The sequence below is a fragment of the Pelodiscus sinensis genome, chromosome 2 (genome assembly GCF_052426305.1).
Source record: "Pelodiscus sinensis isolate ZL-2025 chromosome 2, ASM5242630v1, whole genome shotgun sequence".
In the NCBI taxonomy this organism is placed as follows: Eukaryota; Metazoa; Chordata; order Testudines; family Trionychidae; genus Pelodiscus; species Pelodiscus sinensis.
Window position 1 is genome coordinate 203,653,519 of NC_143053.1, and position 23,978 is coordinate 203,677,496.

Below are 23,978 nucleotides of genomic sequence, written 5' to 3' on the forward strand. Positions count from 1 at the left end.
CTGCTGGCTGGGTGCTGGCAGGCTTGCACCTGGCACGGGGATCGTAGCCAACCCATGCCCCTTTAAGGGGTCCGGGGCCAGGAGGGGGGCAATAGAGTTTCCCTGGTGTTGGCCAGAGTGGCCACCAGGGAAAGCTGGGGAGGGCTAGCCTCCCACTAGTTCGAATTAAGGGGCTACACACCCCTTAATTCGAACTAGTAAGTTCGAACTAGGCTTAGTCCTCGTGGAATGAGGTTTACCTAGTTCGAACTAAGCGCTCCGCTAGTTCGAATTAAGTTCGAACTAGCGGAGCACTAGTGTAGCGCCTATCAAAGTTAATTCGAATTAACATTCGTTAGTTCGAATTAACTTTGTAGTGTAGACATACCCCTATAGACAACCACCTAACCTCAGGAAGATTCTCACTAACAACGACAGGGCATACCACATTAAAACTAACCCTGCAAGTTTCCCTTGCAACAAACCCCGTTGCCAGCTTTGTCCACATATATACTCTGGAGACACCATCACTGGACCTAATCATACAGAGGGAGAGGACTTTTATTTATGCTAAAATTCGACAAGTTGTGAATGGGCCTTAATCAAGATGGCAATTATTTTACACATTACAAAGACAGCCTCCCCACCTTTTAATATTCATAGTGACTCCAAATTAGTCACTTAATTGACTCTTACAGTAAGCAATTTCCTCTTTCCTTGTCACTTCTCCTCCCCACCTTCTGTTCTATGTAGCTCATTTGTCAGTTTGTATTTTTTTTACTTTTTTCATTGTATCCCTCTGTTATATAATGGTCATGCCAATTCGCTTTCAGAATATGATCTGAAGAAGTGGGTTTGCCCCACGAAAGCTCATCACCTAATAAACTACCTTGTTAGTCTTTAAAGTACTACATGACTGCTTTTTTTTTTCATTTGGAATGAAGAAGAGGGAAAACTTGAAACTGATTTATTGATACCCAAAATAGCTTTTTGTAAGATCATTTATTTAGTTTCTAAGTTTCTGTTTCAACATGATCTTTTCCAGCAATTACATTTATGGACATGCTTTCATTCACAAAGTATTTATTGTTTAGTTATAAGCGTATTATAAAACCTTAAAGTGAAAAGCTTCTACTAAATCAGGTTTTTTTTAAAAACTGATTCCAAAAAGTAAGAAATATTTTTATGAGTTGGCTGAGAAAAAAGAAGAATTTTCTTGCCACTTCACCAACAACAGAATCCAGACAAGACTTGCCAAAGTTAAGAGCAAGTTTCTACTGGCTTAGAACTGATGTATGCCAAAAGGTATTTTAAACCAGAAGGGCCAAATTTTGTCTTGAGAACCATAAAGGCATAGGTGCATAATAAAAACTAAGTGTAGCACATACATAAAAGAAGAATTACCCATACAAATCATAATGATCACAGTTATTGCAGAAATGACTACAACAAAAGGGAACAAAGATAGGGAAAAATCTAGAGAACGGGGTAAGCATATTCTTTTTTCCACACACTGTGACTAATCTCACGTAGTGCATTCTAAAGAAGCATTTAATCCCAGAGATGGAGTAAACTCTGCACTGTTAAACACATATGCTGAATGTGTTCAGCAGTTGTGACTCTACATTATCTATTTACATACAAACATAACTTTGTCTCAAAGCAGACAAAAATTCAAGGTTACATTAACTACCATTGCACCTGTTTACATTACCTTGTGAACAGCACCAGGAAGCTGAATAAGCACAAAACTATTTGGCCTTCAAACTGTTTAATAAATTAGTACATGGTGTTGAAGGTCAGAATGGTCATTTATGATTATGTAGCTAACATAACAGAGGTTACAGAATTTCACCCAGTCACTTCTGTATCAAAGCCAGAAACTTTCTCTGAACTTAATCATGGCTATAAGAAAGACATCTAATCTTATTTGAAAGATTTAAATCCACTATGATGACATGTTTCAGAGATGAAGCCATGTTAGAATGTTTCAGCAAAAACAAGAAGGAGTCTACTGGCACTTTAAAGACAAATGCTCAGGGTATTAGAGCATAAGCTTTCGTGAGCTACAACTCACTTACTCAGGGTATGTCTACACTACCCTCCTAGTTCGAACTAGGAGGGTAATGTAGGCATACCGCACTTGCAAATGAAGCCCGGGATTTGAATTTCCCGGGCTTCATTTGCATAAGCGGGGAGCCGCCATTTTTAAAACCCCGCTGGTTCGAACCCCGTGCAGCGCGGCTACACGGGGCACGAACTAGGTGCCCCGTGTAGGCTTCCTAGTTCGAACTACCGTTACTCCTCGTGAAATGAGTGCGGTATGCCTACATTACCCCGCTAGTTCGAACTAGCGGGGATAGTGTAGACATACCCTCAGATGCTAAAGAGAAAAAGACAGACAGACAGATAAAAAGGGGAAAAAAGGATACTAGAAGGTAGTTTGGGAGCCATTGACAATGCAGAATACCCCTTCCTAACTTAGTGGAATATGGTCGGTTTCCAAATAACTGGGTGTCTAAGCAAGACATCTGTTGACATCTGAAATAGAACAGAATACAGAAAAAATCCTTTTCTCTATGATGATTGGAGTTACTCCTTCCCAAACATTACAGGAGCCATGGCTGCCATAGCCTGGTAAGGGAGAAACCAAGATTTGTGAAGGACTACTGTTTGAGAGGAGAATGGGAGTTGACTCCTTCACTGGCTCTACAAATCAAAGTGGATCGCTTGCATTAAGTCCAAATGTTCTCAATATTGGGTGAGCTGATACATGCAATTGGGGTGTGTGTGTTCTGGTACCTCTAATTATTGTGTGAAGCAAAGTCAGGTTGTTGTCTTATGTTTGAACTCATCTATTTTCAAAGATGTCTTTTTTCTAATATTACTGTAAAATATACAGATATTAAAATTACTGGGAAGGTAGCAGGCACTTACAGTAATTCCATGTTTGAGACACCAGTATGCCATGGGCATACAGAGAGCATGGGAGCATGCAACACCTTGTCTTTTTATATAAAACATGCTTACGATGTTGTCAGTGTAGACTCTGACATGTCTGCCAGACAGTGCTGGAAGAAAATGGTGGCATGCAAGTCTGATGGCTCTGAGCTCTAGAATGTTTGTGTGAAGGGTCCTCTCTGATGGGGACCAAAGACCCTGAGTTGTTGTGTTTGTCATGTGTGCTTCCTATCTCATGAGGGAAGCGTCTGTGGTGACGATAGCAGAGAGTTCTGGAGTTAGGAAAGGGATCCCTGTGCATAGATTTTTGGGTTTCATCCACCATAGTATTGCACCTTTCACTGTTGCGGGGATGGAAAGAGTCTTAGTCAATGAGTGGATATTTGCTTTGTATACTGTTCTTAGCTGTCCCTGAAGGCAATGCATGAAAAGGCATGCATTTGGTACTATGGGGCTGTGTCTACACTGGGCCACTTATTCCGGAAAAGCAGCTGCTTTTCCGGAATAACTTGCCAGCTGTCTATACTGGCCGCTTGCTTTTCCGGAAAAGCAATGACGATCTACTGTAAAATTGTCAGTGTTTTTCCGGAAAAACTATGCTGCTCCCGTTCGGGCAAAAGTCCTTTTCCGGAAAAACTGTTCCGGAAAAGGGCCAGTGTAGACAGCACAGTAGTCTTTTTCACAAAAAAGCCCCGATCGCGAAAGTGCTTTTCCGGAAAAGCATCCTGCCAATGTAGACGCGCTTTTTCTGGAAATACTTATAACGGAAAACTGTTCCGTTTTAAGCATTTCCGGAAAAGGGTGCCAGTGTAGATGTAGCCTGGGATTCCATGATTCCATGTGTCCCAACAGTTGTAGGCAATCATGGGCTGTGACTCGAGGAATGACCTGTAGCTTGATGACTATGTCTCTGATTCTTTCGAACCTGCTGGTTGGTAAGGAGGCTATGGCTGTTTTTGCATTTAGTTGCATTCCGATAAACTGTATTGACTGCAATGGTACAAACAGTGATTTCATCTTGTTTATTAATAGGCCCAGAGAGTGCTATGACCACGGAAGTACTGCGATGGGATACTGTTTCTTATTTTGCCCTGATCAAGCAATCGCCCAGGTAGGGAAAGATGATAATGTCTTGCTTCCTTAGGTAAGCAGTGACTACAGCCAGCATTTTGGAAAAAGCTCACAGTGCTGAAGAGAGTCCAAATGGCAGGACCGTATACTGGAAGTGGTCAGGACCTAGGACCAAGCAAAGAAAACATCTGTGAGTGGGATGAATCGTTACATGAAAATAAGTGTCTTGCAAGTTGAGAGATGAAAACCAATCTCCTTGCTCCATGCAGGGATGATTGTGGCTAGTGTCACCATCTTGAATCTTTGCCTTTTTACATATTTGTTGAGGGTTCTGAGATCTAGAATTCTTTTTTTGTGTGTGAAAAAATAATGTGAATAAAACCTTCTTCCCCTGTATTCATGGGGGATGGGTGCCTAGCTGAAGAAGGTGTTAGACCTCCTGATTCACCATAAGATTGTGAGAGTGGTCCCTGAAGAGGGACAGAGTGTGTGATTGGGAAGGAGGGACAGAGGTAAAGGGAATGGCATATCTTGATCAGATCATCTGGAGAGCTCATTTGTTAGATGTTATAGACTGCCATTTGGTGAAAAAAGGCAGGAGACGATTATGGAATGGTTTATAACCAGATGATGACACTGGAGTGGGTGACAGTGTTTTCAATTCCTTGACCAGAACCTTAAATTTGCTTTTTTTGCTGAGGGGGGGTTGGTTCATAGAGTTGATTTGCATGTATATATGTTGCTGTCTACTGTGACCACCATGTTGTTGTGGTCTTGCCTTTGGTGCTGGTAAGTATATTGTGGGTGCCTTGGTCTGGGGTGAGGCTGATTTCTGTACTGTCTTCTCCTGATTGCAGATGTATGTATTTCTAGAGAGTGAAGCGTGACTCTGAAGTCTTTCATAGAATGAAAGATCTCATCGGTCTTGGTGGAGAAGAATTTCTCGCCCTCAAATGGAAGGTCTTCTGTGGTTAATTGTATCTCGTGGGGAAAAGCTACAAAGTTGAACCATGAGGCTAGTCTCATGACGACTGTAGTGGCTGTGGATCTTGTAGCCATGTCCACAGTATCAAGAGCTGCCTGCAGAGCTGTTCTAAATATTGTGTGGCCTTTGCAATCACTGCCTTAAATTGCTGTTTATTTGCCTCTGGTATATTGTCAATAAAGGTGTTAAACTGGGAATAGTTATTAAAATCGTATTTGCTGAGTAATGCCACATTGTCCGCTACTCTAAATTGTAGGGTGGAAGAGGTATATACTTTCCTCCCAAATAGGTCTAGTCTCTTGCTATCTCTATCGGCCGGCGTAGAACGAGGATGCTGTTGCTTATTCTTCTGGTAGGCTGCTTCCACCACCAAGAAGTTGAGGGGTGGGTGGATAAAGAGGAATTCAGAGCCCTTGGGAGGGGCATAATACTTCCTATCTGCCCATTTACATATGGGCAGAATGGTGGCCAGAGTCTGCCAAACCATCTTTGCAGGGACCATGATCATTGGAATTATGGGTAGAGCAAGTTTTTACGATGGGGCTGTTTGGAGGATGTTGGTGAGTTCATGTTGAGTCTCTGTAACTTCTTCCATGGCAATGTTAAGGTCGGCTGCCACTCTTAAAAAGGTCTTGAAATGTAGTAAAATCATCCACTGCCATTGATGGTGGTGGTATCACTGCCCCATTGGAGGACGATGAGGAGTTCGTATCAGGAGATATACCTGGTCCTGATTGCTGAGACTGTAGTTCCTGCAACCCCTCTTCTATTCGTTGTGGTGATGGAGACTGTGGTGATGGGGAGGGAGCAGGTTGTATGTTACACTTCTTAGTATGCATCTTGCTATGGTTGTAGGCCCATCGGCTCCAGTATTGCCAATGCATCAAATATGACATGGGTGGTGGCAGCAATGGATGTGGTCCCTATGGTGAAATAGTCCTGCCTGGTGGGAGTCTCAAATTGGCATGAGCAGATAGTACAGAGACCTCAGTGCCAGGTGACATCTGGGGTGAGAAAATTATGCTCCCAACATTGTCATCGTCACTAGATGTAGGCAACGTGCAGTGTTTCAATATCACTGTACCGGGTGAAGTATTGGTATCAAGAAAAGGAGAATTGAATGTAGAGGAGACAAGTAAGTCCCTCTGATGCAGGTACCTCAGTGCGAGGAAAGATAGTGCTATTGTTGTCTGCACTGTAGCCAGTACCGATGCTGGTACTGTCTCGTCATTGCTGGTGCCAAGGTTTGCATTGGTGCTATGGTGCATACAGTGCCGACTGATGTTACAATGGTGCCAGCATCCAGTGTGGATGGTTGCTGCGGTGCCTTGCTGATAGTCCTCTCTACCAACATGGTGGCATTGTGATTGCTTGGTACTGGGTTGCTTCCTGAGTTATGTGTGGCAGGCATACTCAGGCCTCGGCATAGGTTCTGGGTGCACCATGCTTGTTAGTATTGTGGTCAGTACCGGAGATGCCCAGCACATCATATGTACTCAGACATAGTGTCATTTCAGCCCTCAATGCCAGTTTTCTACTCGTGAGCCATTTGGGTGACTGAGCCTTTTGAGGCATGGATAAGGTGTGTTTTCTGGGAGACTTTTTTCCTTTATCAGTTCAGGAGGTTGCAGCCAGCTCAGTACCTGGGTCAGAAGCTAGGTGTTGGAATTTCTCCAGCGTGATCGTTTTAAAGAAGAAATCCCTATTTCTGCGGGTTCGTGCTTTCAGTTTGGTGCAATGGTGGCAATTCTGCAGGACATGAGATTTCCCCAGGCATCATAGAGTGCCTGTCAGACACAGCCAAATAAGCAACAACTATGTTGTGGTAAGGCACCACATATGTATGTGGTTTGAAAGGAAATCAGTCAAATGGCTGGAAGGAAGGCTGCCATGACAAAGGGTTTTGAGCACAGAATGTAAAACAAAAGGTGAAAAAAATTGGAGAGTCTCACAATTGAGCTAAAAATATGGAGGACCTTCAGATGGGATGAGAATGTTAAAAGGAGACACCTCCTCCCCTTTAGGGACAGAAAATTAAACATATCTATGGAATTCGATACTATCAGTTTAGGACTCAAGAAGAATCTTAACTGGTTAAAGCACTACAAAGACCATTTCCCTTCTCTTGATATCCACATTTCCTCATCAACTGCTGTAAATGAGCCACTTCCACCCTGACTCGATTAACAGATTTAGACAAGTACCCTCTTTCTATTCTTGTCCTTATATATTCCCCTGCCTCTGTAAACTCCACTCCAATTCATCTGATGAGGTGGGTTTTACCCATGAAAGCTTATGCTCTAATAAATGATAGTCTCTAATGCTACGTCTGTACTGTAGCCTTCTTGTGGAGAAGCATATGCAAATGAAGCGCGGCATGGAATATCGCCATATTTCATTTGCATAGATAATAAGCAGCCATTTTTGCACATGAGGCTTTTGTGCAAAAATTAGTAGTGTAGACGGCTCCTTTTTCTACAAAAAACCCCTCATGAGTAAGAGCCGTTCTTTCTCATATTTTGAGGAAGAACGGTTCTTGTGTAAGAGGGGGTTTTTGTGCAAAAAGGAGCCATCTACACGGCTCGTTTTTCTGCAAACCCTCTTGCTCAAAAACGTCTGCTCATTACTAATGCAAATGAAGCGCAGCAATATTCCCTGCTGTGCTTCATTTGCATATGCTTTTCCGCAAGAAGACTACAATATAGACATAGCCTAAGGTACAACAGGACTCCTTGTTGTTATTACAGCTACACCTTTGAGACATAAATACTAAAACATAACATGCAGCTATACTGATGCAAAAGGTACAAAAAGAACATGCCAAAAAATTTCGGTAGTTTACATTTTTAACTCCAATCCTACGAGGCAATAAGCAATTTTAACTCCCAAAGAAATCAAGGGGAACAAAGACTAGTTTGAAAATTTGAAAAAAATTATTCTTTGAACAGCACATCTCAACCTGGGGGTCCAAGATTCCCTAGGGGGCTGCGAGCAGGTTTCAGGGGGTCTGCCAAAATAAACCAGAGAGCTTTGTTGATGTTAAAGACACTCAGAGGCTCAGGACAAAAAGCTCAAGCCACTTAGCTTTGCGGGACTGCTTGTAGTGTGCGGCCACCGGCAATTGCCCTTCTTGCTACCTCCTAATGCCAGCCCTGTCTTTTAATCCAATATATATGTTAGGGATGTTAACTTCCGGGTAGTTGTGTAAATGTGTAACCACTGGACATTTTAGTAGTTACATGTTTACATGCCTGAGGGCAAGAGGTGGTGGGAGCCAGTACTTGCAGGGAACGTGCTTAAAAGCCAGTTCCCCTCATGTACCAGTTCCCTCCTAACGCCACATCACCGTGTTGCTGCCTCTCTATGAGAGGCAACAGTGGCTGGCGGGCGGGGGGCAGGTGGCTCTGCAGGAGCCAGTGCTCATGGGGAGCCAGCTTTTAAGGCAGCTCCCCTGCAAGCACCGGCTGCCTCCAACTCATACTGCTGCCTCTGTGGGAGGCAAGGGGGCAAGTGGCTCAATGGATCTGGCACGTGTGGACAGCCAGCTTAAAAGCCAACTCCCCATGCATGCCGGCTCCTGCCTACTGCTCCGCACTGCTGCTTCTGTGTGAGGCAGCAAGGAGGGGAGAGGGCAGGCAGCTCTTAAAAGCCTTCTCCCTGCGGGTATCAGCTCCCACCTCCCCCTCCTTGCTGCCTTTGATACAGAGGCAGCAGGGGCGGGAGAGTGTGTGTAGTTGATAGGATGAACTGATAAGTCCAAGCTTATTGGTTAATCATGTAGTCGACTACACACTGACATCCGTACTGTATATGCAGAAAAACAGTTGTGGGACAGCTAGGATATGGAGTTTTTATAGCAGGGGGGAGTGGCTGAGAAAGAGAAAAGTTGAGAATACCTGCCCTAGAACACCCTGCTGCCTGCAGTCAGGGCATATTCCTTACAAAAGATGCTAATTAAAGAAAATTAAAAAGGGGGAAACTGCATAGTCTCCAGTTCTTTTAATAGTTATAAATTACTGTTAGTCATTATCGTTGCAAATTACCGGTAATAGCAGGTAGAAATTACTTCAGACTCATAACAATGAAGCAATGGAAAATGCAGAAACATAAGAAGAGAATGTTCAATTATGAACATTGCAAATACTTGAGCTTAGGCAAATACAGAACTTATTTCTGCTAGAAGTTGTTTTCTTGGCAGTTTTCTGATGCTGTAAATTCCTATCCTCCTGAAACACTTAACATTTTGCTCAAGGCATTATTCTTGTTCTGCCATTAGAACAAGAGGGAATCCTGAATGGCTGGCAAGGAGTTTACTTTTCTTCTCGAAAGGTTCCATTACAATGGACAGTACACTAATTCATTAGAGCTGTTCTTCCTTTTCAAAACACTGCATAAAATAGCTAAGTCCGTTTACATTAACAATCAAGTTCAATATTGAACTGCCAGAAATGGAATGATTTTAATTAATGCCATTCAAGCAGCTTAGAACAGAATAATGAGGCGTATTCTCTTTTGTTCATCATAATTTACTCTATTCTAAGCAGATGGGAAAGAGGCATTGAGTCTTTTCATGAGGTCAGAGAAAAAAGCAGAAGTTCGGAAAAGGGTTTTGACTTTAGAATTGACTGGGAAGAGAGAGATATAATTTGGAATGCAGACTCTTAGATGCTAAAAGTTTGATAAGAGTCCATTTAAAAATCATTTTTCTCCTCTAGTATTTTATTTTCAAAGCATTAGGTTTGATAAGCCAGCTTTACTTTAAATCGTCTGGACTACCAGGCTCCAGTATAAGCTTAGGGAATTTTCCATACAAAGGGCTTCTGATTTTAAGGTTTAACCAAAAACGATAAAACACTCTCTTAATAAACAAAAAGATAAATAACCCACTCTGAAATTGGCATTTATCCAATTAAGAGCAGAAATAGTTACTCTGTGCTGCCTTCACTGCTTTCCAGTGCACTTTGTTTATTAAGGTGAGATGTAAGCTCCCTGTATTGTATCTAAGAGGTTATCTACTTGGAGGACATGATTTCTAAAGCACACTAACCTGTAATGCATACATTTATGCCCATAGATCCTGCTGGTGCACACGACAGGTTCCATAGTGTGCTTTAACATAATGCTGTAACAGTAGAGTAATACAGTATAGTACACATATATATACCAAGGGAAAGACTCCCAAACACCTCAGGTTGTGGATTCAAAAATTACTAAAATACAACTCTCTATTTGTTTCCTGTGAACTGGGCACTTCTTCACCCACTTAGGAGAGACTCCATCACCACCCACCTGATTAGCAAAATGACCACAGCTAGGCTTTTGTTTCTACTGGTGGTACGCATTTGTACAGTACGGGTTGGTGCCTTAGAAATGTTAAAATGTGAAGTTTTTTGTCAATGTGTAACCGCAGAAATTTTTAGTGGTTACATATTTACCCATAGGGTCCCCGACCTGACCTGGTGCTTGCAGGGAGTTGTCTTACAAGCTGGCTCCCCATGTGCACTGGCTCCCACCTGCACTCTACCCCTCCACACTGCTGCCTCCTGCAGGCAGCAGGCAGCTTTACAGGAACTGGTGCTCACCTACCCCTCACCCCCATGCTGCTGCCTCTGTATCAGAGACTGCAGTATGGCGGGGGGAGGAGGGAGGGAGGGAGGAGAGCAGTAGGCTTCCCAAGATCTGCTGCGTACGGAGAGCCAGCTTCTAAGCCAGCTTCTTCTGAATACTGACTCCCCACTTCCTCTCCCCACTCTGCATGTAACTATGAGGAATAACCAATGAGCCCAGGCTCATCAGTTAGCTGTGTACACATTCACATTCCCAGTGCACATACAAATGTATTCTGCACATGAACGGAGAAATCCATATATGTATGGAAAAGATTAGAGGGAACTTTGCCCTCCAATGAAATCAGTCCTTCCTCCCCCTGAAAAAACAAAAGCCATATTTATATACCACTATTAAGGATATTATATGGTTTTTCACAAGTACTTTGGAAATATAGTTCAGTGTGAATTATCTCCTGAGTGACATAGTTACCAGATCCACTCAATGTTGCTTGGATAAGTTGAACCTCTCTTGTCTGGCACCCTCAGGACCTGACCAGTGCCAAACCAAAGAATTTGCCAAACAACAAGAGGTCAATATTGTCCAGCAGCATTACCAATATTTCCACTGCTTACTGGGCTATTAAAAGACATTTAGAGGTAAATTAGAGCTAAACTACACCATAGAACGCTAAAAGCCAGGACTGGTAGCTGTAAACAAACTTTATGGGACTGTATGAAATTTGGCCACACTCATGATAAGTGGACATCTGGCTAACTAAAACCATGCTGGACCATGGATGTTGCAGGACCATGGAGTACTGAACTAGAGTGGTTCAACCTATAGTTCTTTACATCCAGTGCACTCATAAAATTACACTCAGAGCATAAGATATACAGCAGTCACAATATTTATATAAATTATATAATCTTAATATAAAATAATAATGCTAGCATGTATCAGCTTTTCATCATGCAATAATATCCCTATGTTTGTGATCTCAGTTATTTTTCTGCACTGAGAGTTTAACGGTCAAGAACGGAAATAAGTTTCCATTCATTACAATGGAGTTACAATTGACTATGTTAATGATTAATTTGGCCTCATGACTATAGTCTCAAAAAATGCTAGCAGCCATCAAATAAGAAATATTTTCAGCTTATGCAATCTAATTATACTGTCATAAGCTTCCTACCTAACAGTGATCAAAACCTGATAATTGTAGTATTTTAAGGGATTACTCATATTTTGATTTTTAATGTTAAGGTTATATTGTTGGTGGCTTTATGTTTTGCTATACTTGTGCTTATTTCTGGTACTGAAATGGTTTCATCTTCAGGAGCTGTCTTTGTGATAGGTGTTTCTAACATTCTTATCTTCTCTTTTTAGGGAATGTTTGTAAAATATTTCAAGTACTCGTGCTCTTTGTTAATTCACAAGCAGATTATAACATTCACTTATTTCATATGTTAGTTGTCTTTGTTAAATGGCTGACCAGGTCAGGGTTTATTTGATGCAGATTTTCTTAACTCTGTTAAACATTACGATAAAGAGCAAACAGCAATATTTTACTGTTGCTCTGGATTGGATGTTTGACATGGATTACATTTGAATGAAAAGAGCCATCCATTTCAGATCTTTGATTGGTAGAATATGATTATCATTTCTAATAGAGGCCATGAGACTGCAATTGAACATGTTTGCAGCAATTACTCCAAAGAAGCTTAAGGAGCAGAAAAGCAACTGCTGTCCTTTGGACACCTGTAAGGGGACTCCTGGTCAGTACATCCCTAACTTCCATTCATTGCTCCTTTCTGCTACAGCATATTGGTTATATGCAGACAATCTCATCAATGGTGCATAAGGTGTACAGAGAGCCCCCTTCAATGGACATACTGCTCAGAACCTGTCCCAAACTAGAACAAATTTATGAGACTTCTATAGTGTAGAGCACTGCACCTGGGTCCTCCTCATAGGGGCTAATTTCCTTCATCATGGACAAGCAACAGAAAGAACATAAGAACAAGAAGATAATGCATTTGTAGTCCAGGCGAAGTGGGTACCTTGAAAAGCAAACTGTTTCAGCAATTCATGTCTTTGGTAAAAGATATTTACCAGGCATATTAAGAAGGAAATAATGAGTGGGTGAGCAGAAAAAAAAAGAACTACATGTTTAAGAGTAATTTTTTCTCACTTAGGCTTGCTTCTCTAAGGAGGAGAAGTCTCTTCCAAAAAGGATTACCCAAGCAAGCTTGAGGAACATTAAAAAAGAAATTTTTCTTCTTGCAGGATTGTTTTCATTTAAGACTCAGGAAAAAAGCAGAGCTTTCTGAATACTGAGTATTCTATACAATACAGCTTTCACTGACTCCTCAATGGAAATGAGCCAACAAGCAAAAGAAATCAACAGGCAGGCCTGCCCACATGCTTTAACTCACTACCAAAATACACTATTTGTTTCAATTTTTATCTTAGAGGCATTTCCCAGCCTCCTCCTTTTAAAATACATTTCCTTCATGGGAGGTTTGAATATTTTCCCCCAATACCATAGAGAAGTAACACATTAACGAAGTAGGAAACACTTGATAGTAAAACAAACATGACAATGAGATGTGCTAAGACTGGCAAAATAATAAAGGAGCAGCAGAGAAAAAACATGAGCATTATATTTGGAGTTAGAAATTGTTCTATTGGGTGAGACCAATAGACATCTGTCCATGCTATGACCACAGGATCTTCCACTCTCCTATCCCTCCCAACCAGACCCTTCTCCTCCACATAAAACTTGAAATAAAGAGAATATAAACTCAAATAATTAAAAGTTTTGTCAACTCTGGAGAGGCAGCTGTGGAACTGTTAACATAGGTCTTCCAAAATTCTGGCTCCAGATGAGAGAGAAAGATTCCACAACACCCAATGCCTGTGTAAGTGGTCAGGGGAAAGCTTGCTTACTTAAGGTTTACACAGGGATCAGAATCTTGTTATTTCTAAGGTTCCAAAGTATATGAACTTCGACAAATGTAAAAGCTTATTTTGAGCCACCTCTGGGATTTAAATCCACAGTCTCCTATTAATCTTTAGCAACTATTCCTCAGAATTTAGCTCTTTGAAAAGGTTCATATGTGTACATAACTAACAAAAACTGTAGAATTATTGTTCTATATAGTTGTCAACAAGATGAGTTAATTAATGCTGTGCCTCTATAGAAGTCAATAGCACTAGCTAGCTCAGGGGTTCCCAGCCTTTTTCGGTCCCCATACTCTCTTGGCTTTTAGTAAACCTTCCCGTACCCTCTATTCAATATGAAAGGAAATAAATTCTATACTCTAGAATCCACAACTTTTTTCACTAACACTACTACTTTTGGAATATTTCAGTTAGGATAATCTAGTTATTTACCAAATATTCCCCATACCCTCTTGACAAGTTTCTCGTACCCCCTCGGGGTATGCGTACCACAGGTTGGGAACCCCTGAGCTAGCTGATTAACATGGCCCAGTATAGCAATGTCTTCTATTTATCTTTATGTTCCATTCAGTGGTTTACTAAATTAGGAGGTATTTGTTTTTTAGTATTTAAGATTAGGATCTGTGTAAATGGCTACTTGGCAAATTTCATTTTGCGAAAGTTTCATTCTCATGTCAGGTATTTATTTTATTTGGCTTAACTGAACTGTAATTTCCTTTGGTAAAAGTTTCTGAACAAGAGATCCTTTGTCAGTGGCAGAAAAACTAATCTTTTATCTGTGCTTAGAGGTCATTTAGTGAGACGTGCAACTTTACAGTAGTTTCTCAGATTTTATTTTGTGTTCCAACCTTAATCCAAATGAAAGATCAAATTGTACTTTCATTTACACACACATGCAACTAACTTCCCATGTCACAGACTTCCATGGGTATAAGTGAAGATAGAATCTATTTTTAATGCAACTGTTAAGTAGAATTACATGTAACAGTTAAATAGAATAAAATAATATATTGGTATCAACAATACATAATTTAAAACAGAATTTCACTCATTCTTGTTGACATATTAGTCGTGGATCTGCATGCAAACATGTTTATTTTTCTCTTTCACGGGTGCAGATCAGCAAAAACACAGATCTGAATTGTGGCCTCTGGTGTTGCTTCCGTACACCAGCTCCACAAACATACAAAAGTCACAAACCAAAGTGGCTCCTTATGGAGGATACCTCAATTGGAATAGGGGGTATAGGAGGATGGAAGCAAGAACTTTGATCTTCTATCACACCTGGCACAGGGGCACACCAGGGAAGGAGCAAAGAGGCATGACTGCTCCAATTATTCTGTACTGCTATATGTTTCTCGAATGGGCTGTTGCAGCAGAATGAGAGGGAAGAGATGTGAAGTATTCAATAGTACAAAAATGGCTTAGTCACTCTAGCCACTCCCTCAAAGACAGCCTATATTGAACTCAGTCCAATCGCAGGTCAAAACACAAGGGCCAATGTGCTCATTCATTTAGTATAGAAGATACCAAATACAGGATGTCATTGCTTCGTAAGAAACTTGATATTAAACTGTTTTCTCAGTGACATTTAGTTTGGTTCATTGTTAATTCAAAAATAAAGCCAAAACCAAAAACACAACCACAAAACCAAAAAACCCCACCCCATAAAAATTAACTGAAGTTATTCCATATTATGTCATTTAATAGTACTGAGTACATCTTATTGAATTAGACATTAGCTTGTTACATATGCAACAATTAATAAAGGATAAGAACTATTGCCATCATAAATCTTATTTTATAAGGCTACAATTTGGACATTTTAATTAACTCCAAGCTGAAACTTGGCATACAATTCCAATACGTAACAGTACATTTTAGTCTACCAAATTACTAAAATTAGTTAAACCTGTTTCTAGTGCAGAAGGTTAAAAAGAGAAGGGGGGCATTCATTTCATGACTAAATTTCTTTATGAATTTAGAACTATTTGCATGGATGGCTTCAGTATGCACAAACCCCTACTGAACTCAATGGATATGTCAATGCATATCAGTGTCCCATGGCCTGCACTTTTGGGCTCACACTTGTTTGTAATATCACCTGTATATTACATGTAATGGAATTTAAGTTTTCAATTTGTCTCTCAACATTAATATTGTCTTTTCTTTTCTTTTTAGAAGATGGGCAGGTTAGGAGGGGAGGAGACAATTACCTTTACTTTGATCAGATGTTGCCCCACACTGAGCTAAAGACAATTAATGAATTTAATGTTTTTATTCCAACTATAAACTGTACCTTTGCGCCACCATTAGTACTGCAAAGATCTCTATTACCCATCCTAAAAACAGCACATTGGAATAACAAACTAGTGCAAAGAGAGTGTGACACCATGAAATTATGTGAATTACTTTCACCCCCTTAATTGTATGGGTTGCTCTCCCAGGAACGCTGAAGTTCTTTTTTTTTTATAGACAGTCGATTCAAGGACAGGGTCAGACAGTAGGTAAAATAGGCCAGCTGCACCTGACCTCAAGAGAGGCGGCGTTGCAGGGGCATACCGGGGAAGGCACTTGCAGGCATCCCCGACCTGTGTGTCAACCTATCGCTGTCAAGCGCTAGGCTCCCAAGACTTACGGCTCCTAAGCGGCGAGCAGTTTCTTATCAGTCAGGAGCGCTGCGCCTTTCAGGCGCCACTTTCTCCAAACGTGCCCGGCAGCTGCTCACCTGCCACTGCGCCCCATTCAACCCACTCGCGAGCGCGCAAGACACGCGAAGGCAGACAAAGCACGGCAACTTACGGCGCTGGCACAGCCCCGGCACAGCGGCGAGCACACGGGCTGCCCGCAGCACGGGGCCTGGCCCTCGCTGGCATTTCTGCAGAGAGACGATTCCAGCAGTCAGAAAAGCCAGGAGTGGGATCCACATAATGCGAAGCAGACGGCACCTCTCCCTGTCCTGGCGGCCAAGTCTCGGCTGAGCGGCTCGCTCGCTCTCAGCCCCGCCGTGGCCTCGGGTGGCTGCGGGGGAGGCGAGGCAGCTGCGGCGGCAGCGGGCGGAGGAGGAGGGGCGCGCCCTGCGCAGGTAGGAGGCACAGCAGGGGCAGCGCGCGGCGCCGCATGTCAGGGGGAGCGCAGGGACCCCCGAGCGCCGCGCAAAGCCACTTGGCGGCGGCAGGCGGCGGGTCCTTTCCGCGCAGGGACGGCGGGTGCCTCCATCCGCCCCCGGCCCGGCTCACAAAGGGCTTTTGTCTCCCTCTGCCCGGAGGCGGCGGCGGGCACTTGGCGCAGCCCCAGAACCAAGAGCGAAGCAGCTGCCCCCCGGGCCGGGCCCGCCAGGTGGCTCTGCCGGGGGAGGGTCAGTGGCCCGGGGCTGCCCCTCCCCGGGAGCAGGGAGGCTCCGCGGCGGGCGCTGGGGCTGCCGGTGCCGCTCGCCCCCCGCCGGCGCGCGGCGTGTCCGGCTCGCAGGGTCCCGCGTTGCTAGGAGACCACCAGCGGCAGGGGCAGCTGCGAGCTCGTCCGGCTGCGGGGCGCGGAGCTCCGGGGCGGCGCGCGGGGCGGGGCGACAAGTCTCCGCCCCCCCGCCCTGTTCCCTTTGTTGTGCTGGGCCGCGGAACCCGCCCGCGGTGCTGCCTCGCTCCAGCCCAGCTCCTCAGCCTCCCGGAGCCCAGCGCCAGCATCCATCCCTCTGCGCCTCCGCCCCTCGCCCCCACCGCGGCACCTTCCCTCAGACAGCCACGCTGCACCTCCTCCCCTCGGCGCCCCTCTCACCCCCTCGCTCCCCGGTCCCACTCCCAGCATCTTCCCTCCCTTGGCCACTCTGGCCCGCACCTCTCGGCGCTCCCGCCCCCATGGCACCTCGTCTCCCGGCACTTCCCCCTCTCCGCCTCCCTGCACTGTCCGCACAACTGCATCGTCCCTCCAGTCCTCTGCACGTCCTCGAGTGCACCGTCCCCACCACGGCACCTTCCCCTCACCTCCCTCTGTGCCAGTCCCTCTGCACCGCCTAGCTTCTTCCCCCTGCACCCATCCCTGTGGCACCGCCTCCTTCTTCACCCCTGCACGCTCTTACTCCCCACTCTCATCCCTGTGGCACCTCCTCTCCCACCTGCGCCCATCCTTACGTCACCACTCCTCACCCTGGTGCTCTTTGTGGCCCTATCTGGAGTCCTTTATCCCATGTCTACCCCCTCTTGCCCATATCCAGGACACATCACCACCTTTGCACCCCATCCCCAGGGCACCTTCCATCCCCTTCATGTTCCAGGGATGCAGGGATTCATGTTCCATCCTCTACAGTTCCAGGATCCTCCTAGCCTCCCGTCTGTGCAAACATGGGGAGAGGACAGTACACCTCAGTCAGATCCTGCAGCTAGGGCAGATCTGGCAGCATTGTGGGAACCATGTTACTCTGGCTCCCACCAATGTGAAGCATGAAGCCTGATCAGGGTATTTGTGCAGAATGTTGTTATTTTCCCTTGCACACATGCATTTTCTCAACCCCTCCCACCTTTGAATAATTCTCTGCTCTCTCCCACATCCCACCACAGGTGCTGCCCAGTTCTAGCTCCCAGTTCACCACCACTTGATTGCCTAGCGCCCTCTTCTCCTAAGATACCCTGTCCCCGTTGGTAGTGCCTGTGACTCCATGACAGTGATCGCCAACCTTTTTAAGCACAAGATCACTTTTTTGAGATTAAGTGCAATCCACGATCTACCTCAAACCCAAATACCCCTGCCCCACCTCCTTCATGCCCTTTCCTTGAGGCCCCGCTCCTGCTCATTCCTTCCTCCCTCACTCCCCCATTCTTCCTCCCTTTCACTAGTCTGGGGCAGAGGGTTGGGGTGCAAGCTCTGGTCTTAGGTCAAGGGATTTGGAATGCGAGGGGCTCTGTGCTGAGCCTGGGGCAGGAAGTTGGGGGGGCAGAAGGGCGTTCAGGGTACAAACTCTGTAAGGGAGTTTGGATGGGGGGGACTCAGGGTTAGGACAGGGGCTTGGGGTGCACGAGGGGGTTTATGACTGGGGCAGGGGTTCAGGATGTAGGCTCCAGCTGGACACTACTTACCACAGGTGGTGCAGTGGGGCTAAGGCAGGCTCACCTCTGTGCTGGCCCTGCACTACTCTCAAAAGCAGCCAGCAAATTCCATCCCAAGTCCTGTTGTGCCCCCCTCCATTCTGTGGAGATAAACCACAGGATGGGAGAGGGAACACCCTGACATTAGTGCCCCCTTCTTTTCCTTCCCTGCTCTGCCCAGCAAGTGGGGGATGGGGGAGGGGCAGCTCCAAGGCAAAGGGCAGGAGGTGCACAGCAGTGCGGGGACGGGCAGCTGAAGTGCCAGCGTTTGATAGCCTCTTGGACAAACCAGTCAAAATCACCTGCCAGAGGCTCCAAGATCTACCAGTAGATCCCAATTTACTGGTTGGTGACCACTGCTCTATGGGAATACCCTGGCCCCCTTCCATGCCGCTCTGTTAGTTTTCTTTTAATACTTATTTTATCCCCTTCTATCACCCCTCTTAGGCAATCTTCTATTCTGGGTTTCCACCCCCTCACAAAGTAGGAGTGTTCAAAGGAGTGTTCAAAGGTTAACACTACTCCTGAGTGAGTTAGTAAGTGAATGGAAAGTACCTTGCTTTCAAGCAAAAGCTAGGAAACTCCCTCCTTATCCCCAGGTGCATTTTGTCACTTCAAATCTTCTTAAGAGTTAGAATAATTAACAATTTATTAAATCATTTATTTGGGGCTCAGTTTCCAAAAGACTATGTGCTACCTTGTTTATAGCTGAGACCACCAGCATCTAATTAGCCATGTGTGAAGTTAGATATCCATGAAAACTTTACAAGCTATCTGCAGATACACATACATATCTGTACAACTTGTTCTTTATCAGTCAAAAGTTCAAGGGTTCTGAATACTGTCATGTTCCTTCAATTTCTGTTTTTCTTGATTAATTAGATTGTAGCTCATTAGGGGTAGAGAATGTCTTTTACTTTGTATTTTTAAATGGTGTCCAGCACAATTAGACCCCAGTCATCTAAACACAACTTTAATACAAATTAATAATTTAAAAATTTACCATCATACTTAAGCTTCCATTACTGTTGAACTGGCATCAGTGCACATGTAGGCATGATACTCATCCAGAAATTGTATCAAAGTTTGTCTTTGTGGATAAGTATAGAATTAATAACTCATTCAAATGTAACTAAGACATAATTCTAGACAAAGTAATACCTAACAATACTTTTACATCTAATACCCTTAACAATGTGCAGTGTACTAAGCCTCACAACAATACTGGATATCTTATTATCCACATTTTAGAAACTGGAAAAAATAAAGCTTAAGTTAAATCGCTTGCCCAAGATTCTGGAGGAATTCTGGGGCAGACATGGAAATGGAACTAATCTCTCCACTGCCAGACAGGTGTTTTAAAATATTACACCATTATTCTGTTTCCCTTCCTAAAATTAATTTTGGGTATCAGACCTCAACCTGTGAAAGCCCTAATGTGGGATGCAAACTTACCTGTAAATAATGGGAATAAAAATTATTCATTCAAGGAGCTTAGTGCTGTGGGATTCATTTGTTTGGCATAAATCCAGTTTCTGAATTTATAATTCTACAATTCCAGTTTTTAATGTAAATACTGTAAAACAATAAAAGTGAAGGTTTATATGAACCTATGTAAATTAGACTGAAATGAGAGACATTTGTGAAGCATATTGGGAACACCCTAAACTTGGTTCACTTCTATCTATAATATTTAAATCATTGTGTCAAGACAATCCAAACGCATCTGGAATATTTTAATTAGTCTGCAAAACCTGAGAACATCCTGCAATGGCATCCTGATTACAGATGACCTGCGTGATCAAAAATCTGTTAAAAATTGTCTGAGTGGCTAATATCTTTCTGACTGTAGCCTTGGAGTTTTATATACAAAGAAAAGCTTGTTTTCTACTTTAAAGCAAATATTATGTCAGAAAGTTGTATTAGAAGGGAATATAACTTAGCAATTTTATTTGTTTAAGGATATCTCACAGAATTTTCACTCTTTCACTTTCTATCACAGCACTGGCTATGAACTCTAACACTATTTAGTTGTGGAAGGCCTTACATATCACTCCCCCATCAGTAACTGGAATATGTGAGTGGTACAGCCCACTAGTAATTTCATTTGTCAGTTTCTTTTTTGAGTAAAATAATGAAATACTCACTTGTGCACAACTATAAAGACTATATTTACCACCTTAAAAACAAAATTTCTAAAAGGGGAGGTGAGTGGGTGGGTGAGAACCATATATGATGGTCTCTGCAGACAAGGACAATTACAGTGTAAGAACTCTTCATCAGGGGATTCTTACTCTAGGGCCATGTCTACTCTACAGATAAGATTGAAGTAGCTGTAATCAATCTCCCAGGGTTCAAATTAGTGGGTCTAGTGAAGACACACTAATTTGAATTGAGAGGGCGCTCCCATCAATACTGATAGTCCTACTTCTGCAAGAAGTAAGGGAAGTTGAAGCAAGAGTGTGCTGCCTTTGACTTTCCACAGTATAGACAGTGCCAAAATATGAGTTAAGATACTTCAATTTAAGCTATGGAATTAACGGAGCTAAAGTTGCGTATCTTAATTCGAACTTATCACCTAGCGTAGACCAGGGCTAAGGGTTAGGTAGCATGAGGAATAGCAGTACTACTCACTAGACCAGACAATGATGAAGATACAGGGTGATGATAAACAAACAACATATTTGATTGAATCAACAAAAGGATCAGGTACCTCCAACAGTGTGAAAACTAAATCCAAAGAGCTTCAAGGATGCATCCCATAAAAAGAAAAAAAGTTCTTAAAAGCAAAAGCACAGGACTTCCCAACAGAAACAAAAGCACCAGGGCAGGGAGAAAGTTTGAACCCCTCTACTTTGGAGATTGGCCTTTGAGCTTTTCATAATTGGAGCCCTACAAACCTGCAGATATATGCTTTATATCCACAGATGCAGATTTTGAGGATTGTGGATCAAATGGGGATAAACAATTTGTATCTGGGCAGATCTTTTTTTCAGTGGCATAGCTAAGACAGGAAAACTGAGTGCACACTGATCTTTGCATGAAAGAACAGGCAACAATGGCCTCCCACTCCTCACTCCAGCCAACCGTTATTGCTCAGCATGCAAGAGAATACGAAGCTGCCCAGGGCACATAGTCTGCAGGGCACATCCATGGGGCAGAGGGGACCCACCAGGGTTCAAGCTCTGTTTGCTACTCCCAACACCAGCTTGGTGTTTGTTGACACAGCCTGCCATTTCCCTCTCCTGATGGCACTGTGCGCTGCCCTAGTCTCTGGTCCCACTGGTACCACTCAGCCTTGCTAACAAGTGGCACACCCCTCACTTGGAACAACTAACGCATTCCCAGCCTATGGATTCAGGGCTGTGGGTAGGCCTAGATGCTAAGTGAAAGGACTGCAGCCCACCCATGGCTAGTGTTCCTTGAAAGGTGAGCACTTGGGTGACCACCCAGGAGAGATTCAAATGCCACCCAGCTGATTAACAGAGTGTCCATAGCCAGCAGCATGTATTTCTGCAGGTGGTGCACAGCTGCACATAAGTTGGTGCACATAATAACATTTATTCCACACATAGGTAGAAAAAATTAGAGGACACTTTCCCTATGATTATGTCCATTTTCTATTTAAAATCAAAGCAGGATTTGCTCCAGAAAAAGAATACAAACTATGTCTATCTGTATCTGATCAGAATTAAAACATTTGTAAGCATGATATTGAAAACTGTTTTACATTGGATAACAGGAACCTTTTTGTGACCTTTAAGTATATAGGTAATTCATCACATTAGTGAAAAATAAAAATACAGCTGTCTTTTTAGCAATAAGATCTGAGGAACTAGTCTCAGAAGAAACAAAGCTGGATAGACCACAAAGACCTTTAATCTAAGATAAAAAGCAAATAATCTTTTATTGTCAACATAACATATAGGTGAGCTGGTCTGGTTTCGAGCCATGAATTTGTCAGTGCTCAATGGATGCCTACAACTCTGTCAAGAGCTGACAAATACCAGTAGCACAGTTCTCTTTTGGGATTTATGTTAGCCAAATACCTAATGGGGCTAAAAACCATGTCTGAAATTAAGTCAGTCCCGAGACTCAACATGCATCTATTGAATATCAAGTCAGTCTCTGGTACAGAATATATAATAGGAAAAATATTACATTTCATATGCTCATGGCTTTCAAATACAAAATGGTAGAAACAAGTAAAAGTAATATATTTTAATGTACTCAAGAGCAACTGATCTACACATATGCAATGCATTGCTTTGGAAAAATAGTTTGGATTTATTTCAACTATGAATAATTAGGTTTTCATATATAATTTCAAATATTATGAGAAGTTACACAATATAATTTCAATATATGTTTACTTCACCCTCAATTTAAAAAGACAACTTCTGATATAACTAAGCTAAGTTAATTCTAAGTTTTATTGTGTTTCTCCACATCTCCTTTTTCTATGAGACCTCACTGGCTACATCTGGACAGCAGAGCTATTTCAGGGTATTAGAAGTATCCTGAAATAGCTATTCCGCATTTTTAAACACACCCTTTATTTTGAAATAAATAAATTTCAAAATAATGGGTGTGCTATTCCGGCATCCCTGTTCCACAAGGATTAAGGGATTTGTCAGAATAGTACTTTATTTCACAATTTGGCACTGTGTAGACACCTGTTATGAATTATTACCTTAAAGTTTATTATCTTTTTAGCAATTAGTTTTACATTTTAGGCTTTCTGTTGCTTCCTTTGACGTTAATCTGAACAGGTCCTTGTCTTTTGCATACAACTGTACAGAGGAGCTGTTACATGCAATGATACTTATTTTAGATTTTAATCCTATATTTGAATTTAAAAGGCATCTATTTTAAGTCCATTACATCAAACAGTACAAAAAAATCAGTATTTTAACTTGTTTTCTTGCTCCATAATGTGCAAAAGCTGGACTATTCAAACTCAAAAGCTCATCTCACAGAAAAGAGATACCTGCTGCTTCTGTAGAAAACAGGACTTCACTACTGACTGACAAACCTTATCTCCTGACCCACAAGGATGTATGCAAGTTGAAACTTGTAGTTCTCTGCTTATTAAGACCAACTACATGACAAAGGATGAACCTCTCCAGTCTGGCATCCTCAGGACCTGACCTGTAAAGACCAGAGAATTTGCCAAACCACAGGAGGTCAATATTTTCTAGCAGCATTACTAACTTTTCCACTGCTTCCGGGACTCTTAAAAGACATTTAGGGGTAAATTACAGCTAATAACAGCACAGAACACTGAGGGTGCATTTACATTGCATTAATATTTCAAAAGAACTAGTGTTATTTTGAAATAACAAGAGTGGCTACACATCCATTCCATTATTTTGAAATAATTTCTAAATAAC

General features: G+C 42.9%; 1 protein-coding gene across 3 annotated transcripts in view; it reads right to left on the minus strand.

The window, feature by feature from the left end:
• The window catches only part of ITGB8 (integrin subunit beta 8), a 95,983-nt gene extending 79,517 nt beyond the window's left edge, over window positions 1-16,466 (minus strand). For all 3 annotated transcript variants that reach the window (XM_006138342.5, XM_014581219.4, XM_075922240.2), the window contains exon 1: window positions 16,313-16,466. In XM_006138342.5, the coding sequence (XP_006138404.1) occupies window positions 16,313-16,439 (127 nt within the window). In that variant the 5' untranslated portion in view covers window positions 16,440-16,466. The remainder of the gene's footprint in view (window positions 1-16,312) is intronic.
• Between the last annotated feature and the right edge of the window lie 7,512 nt (window positions 16,467-23,978).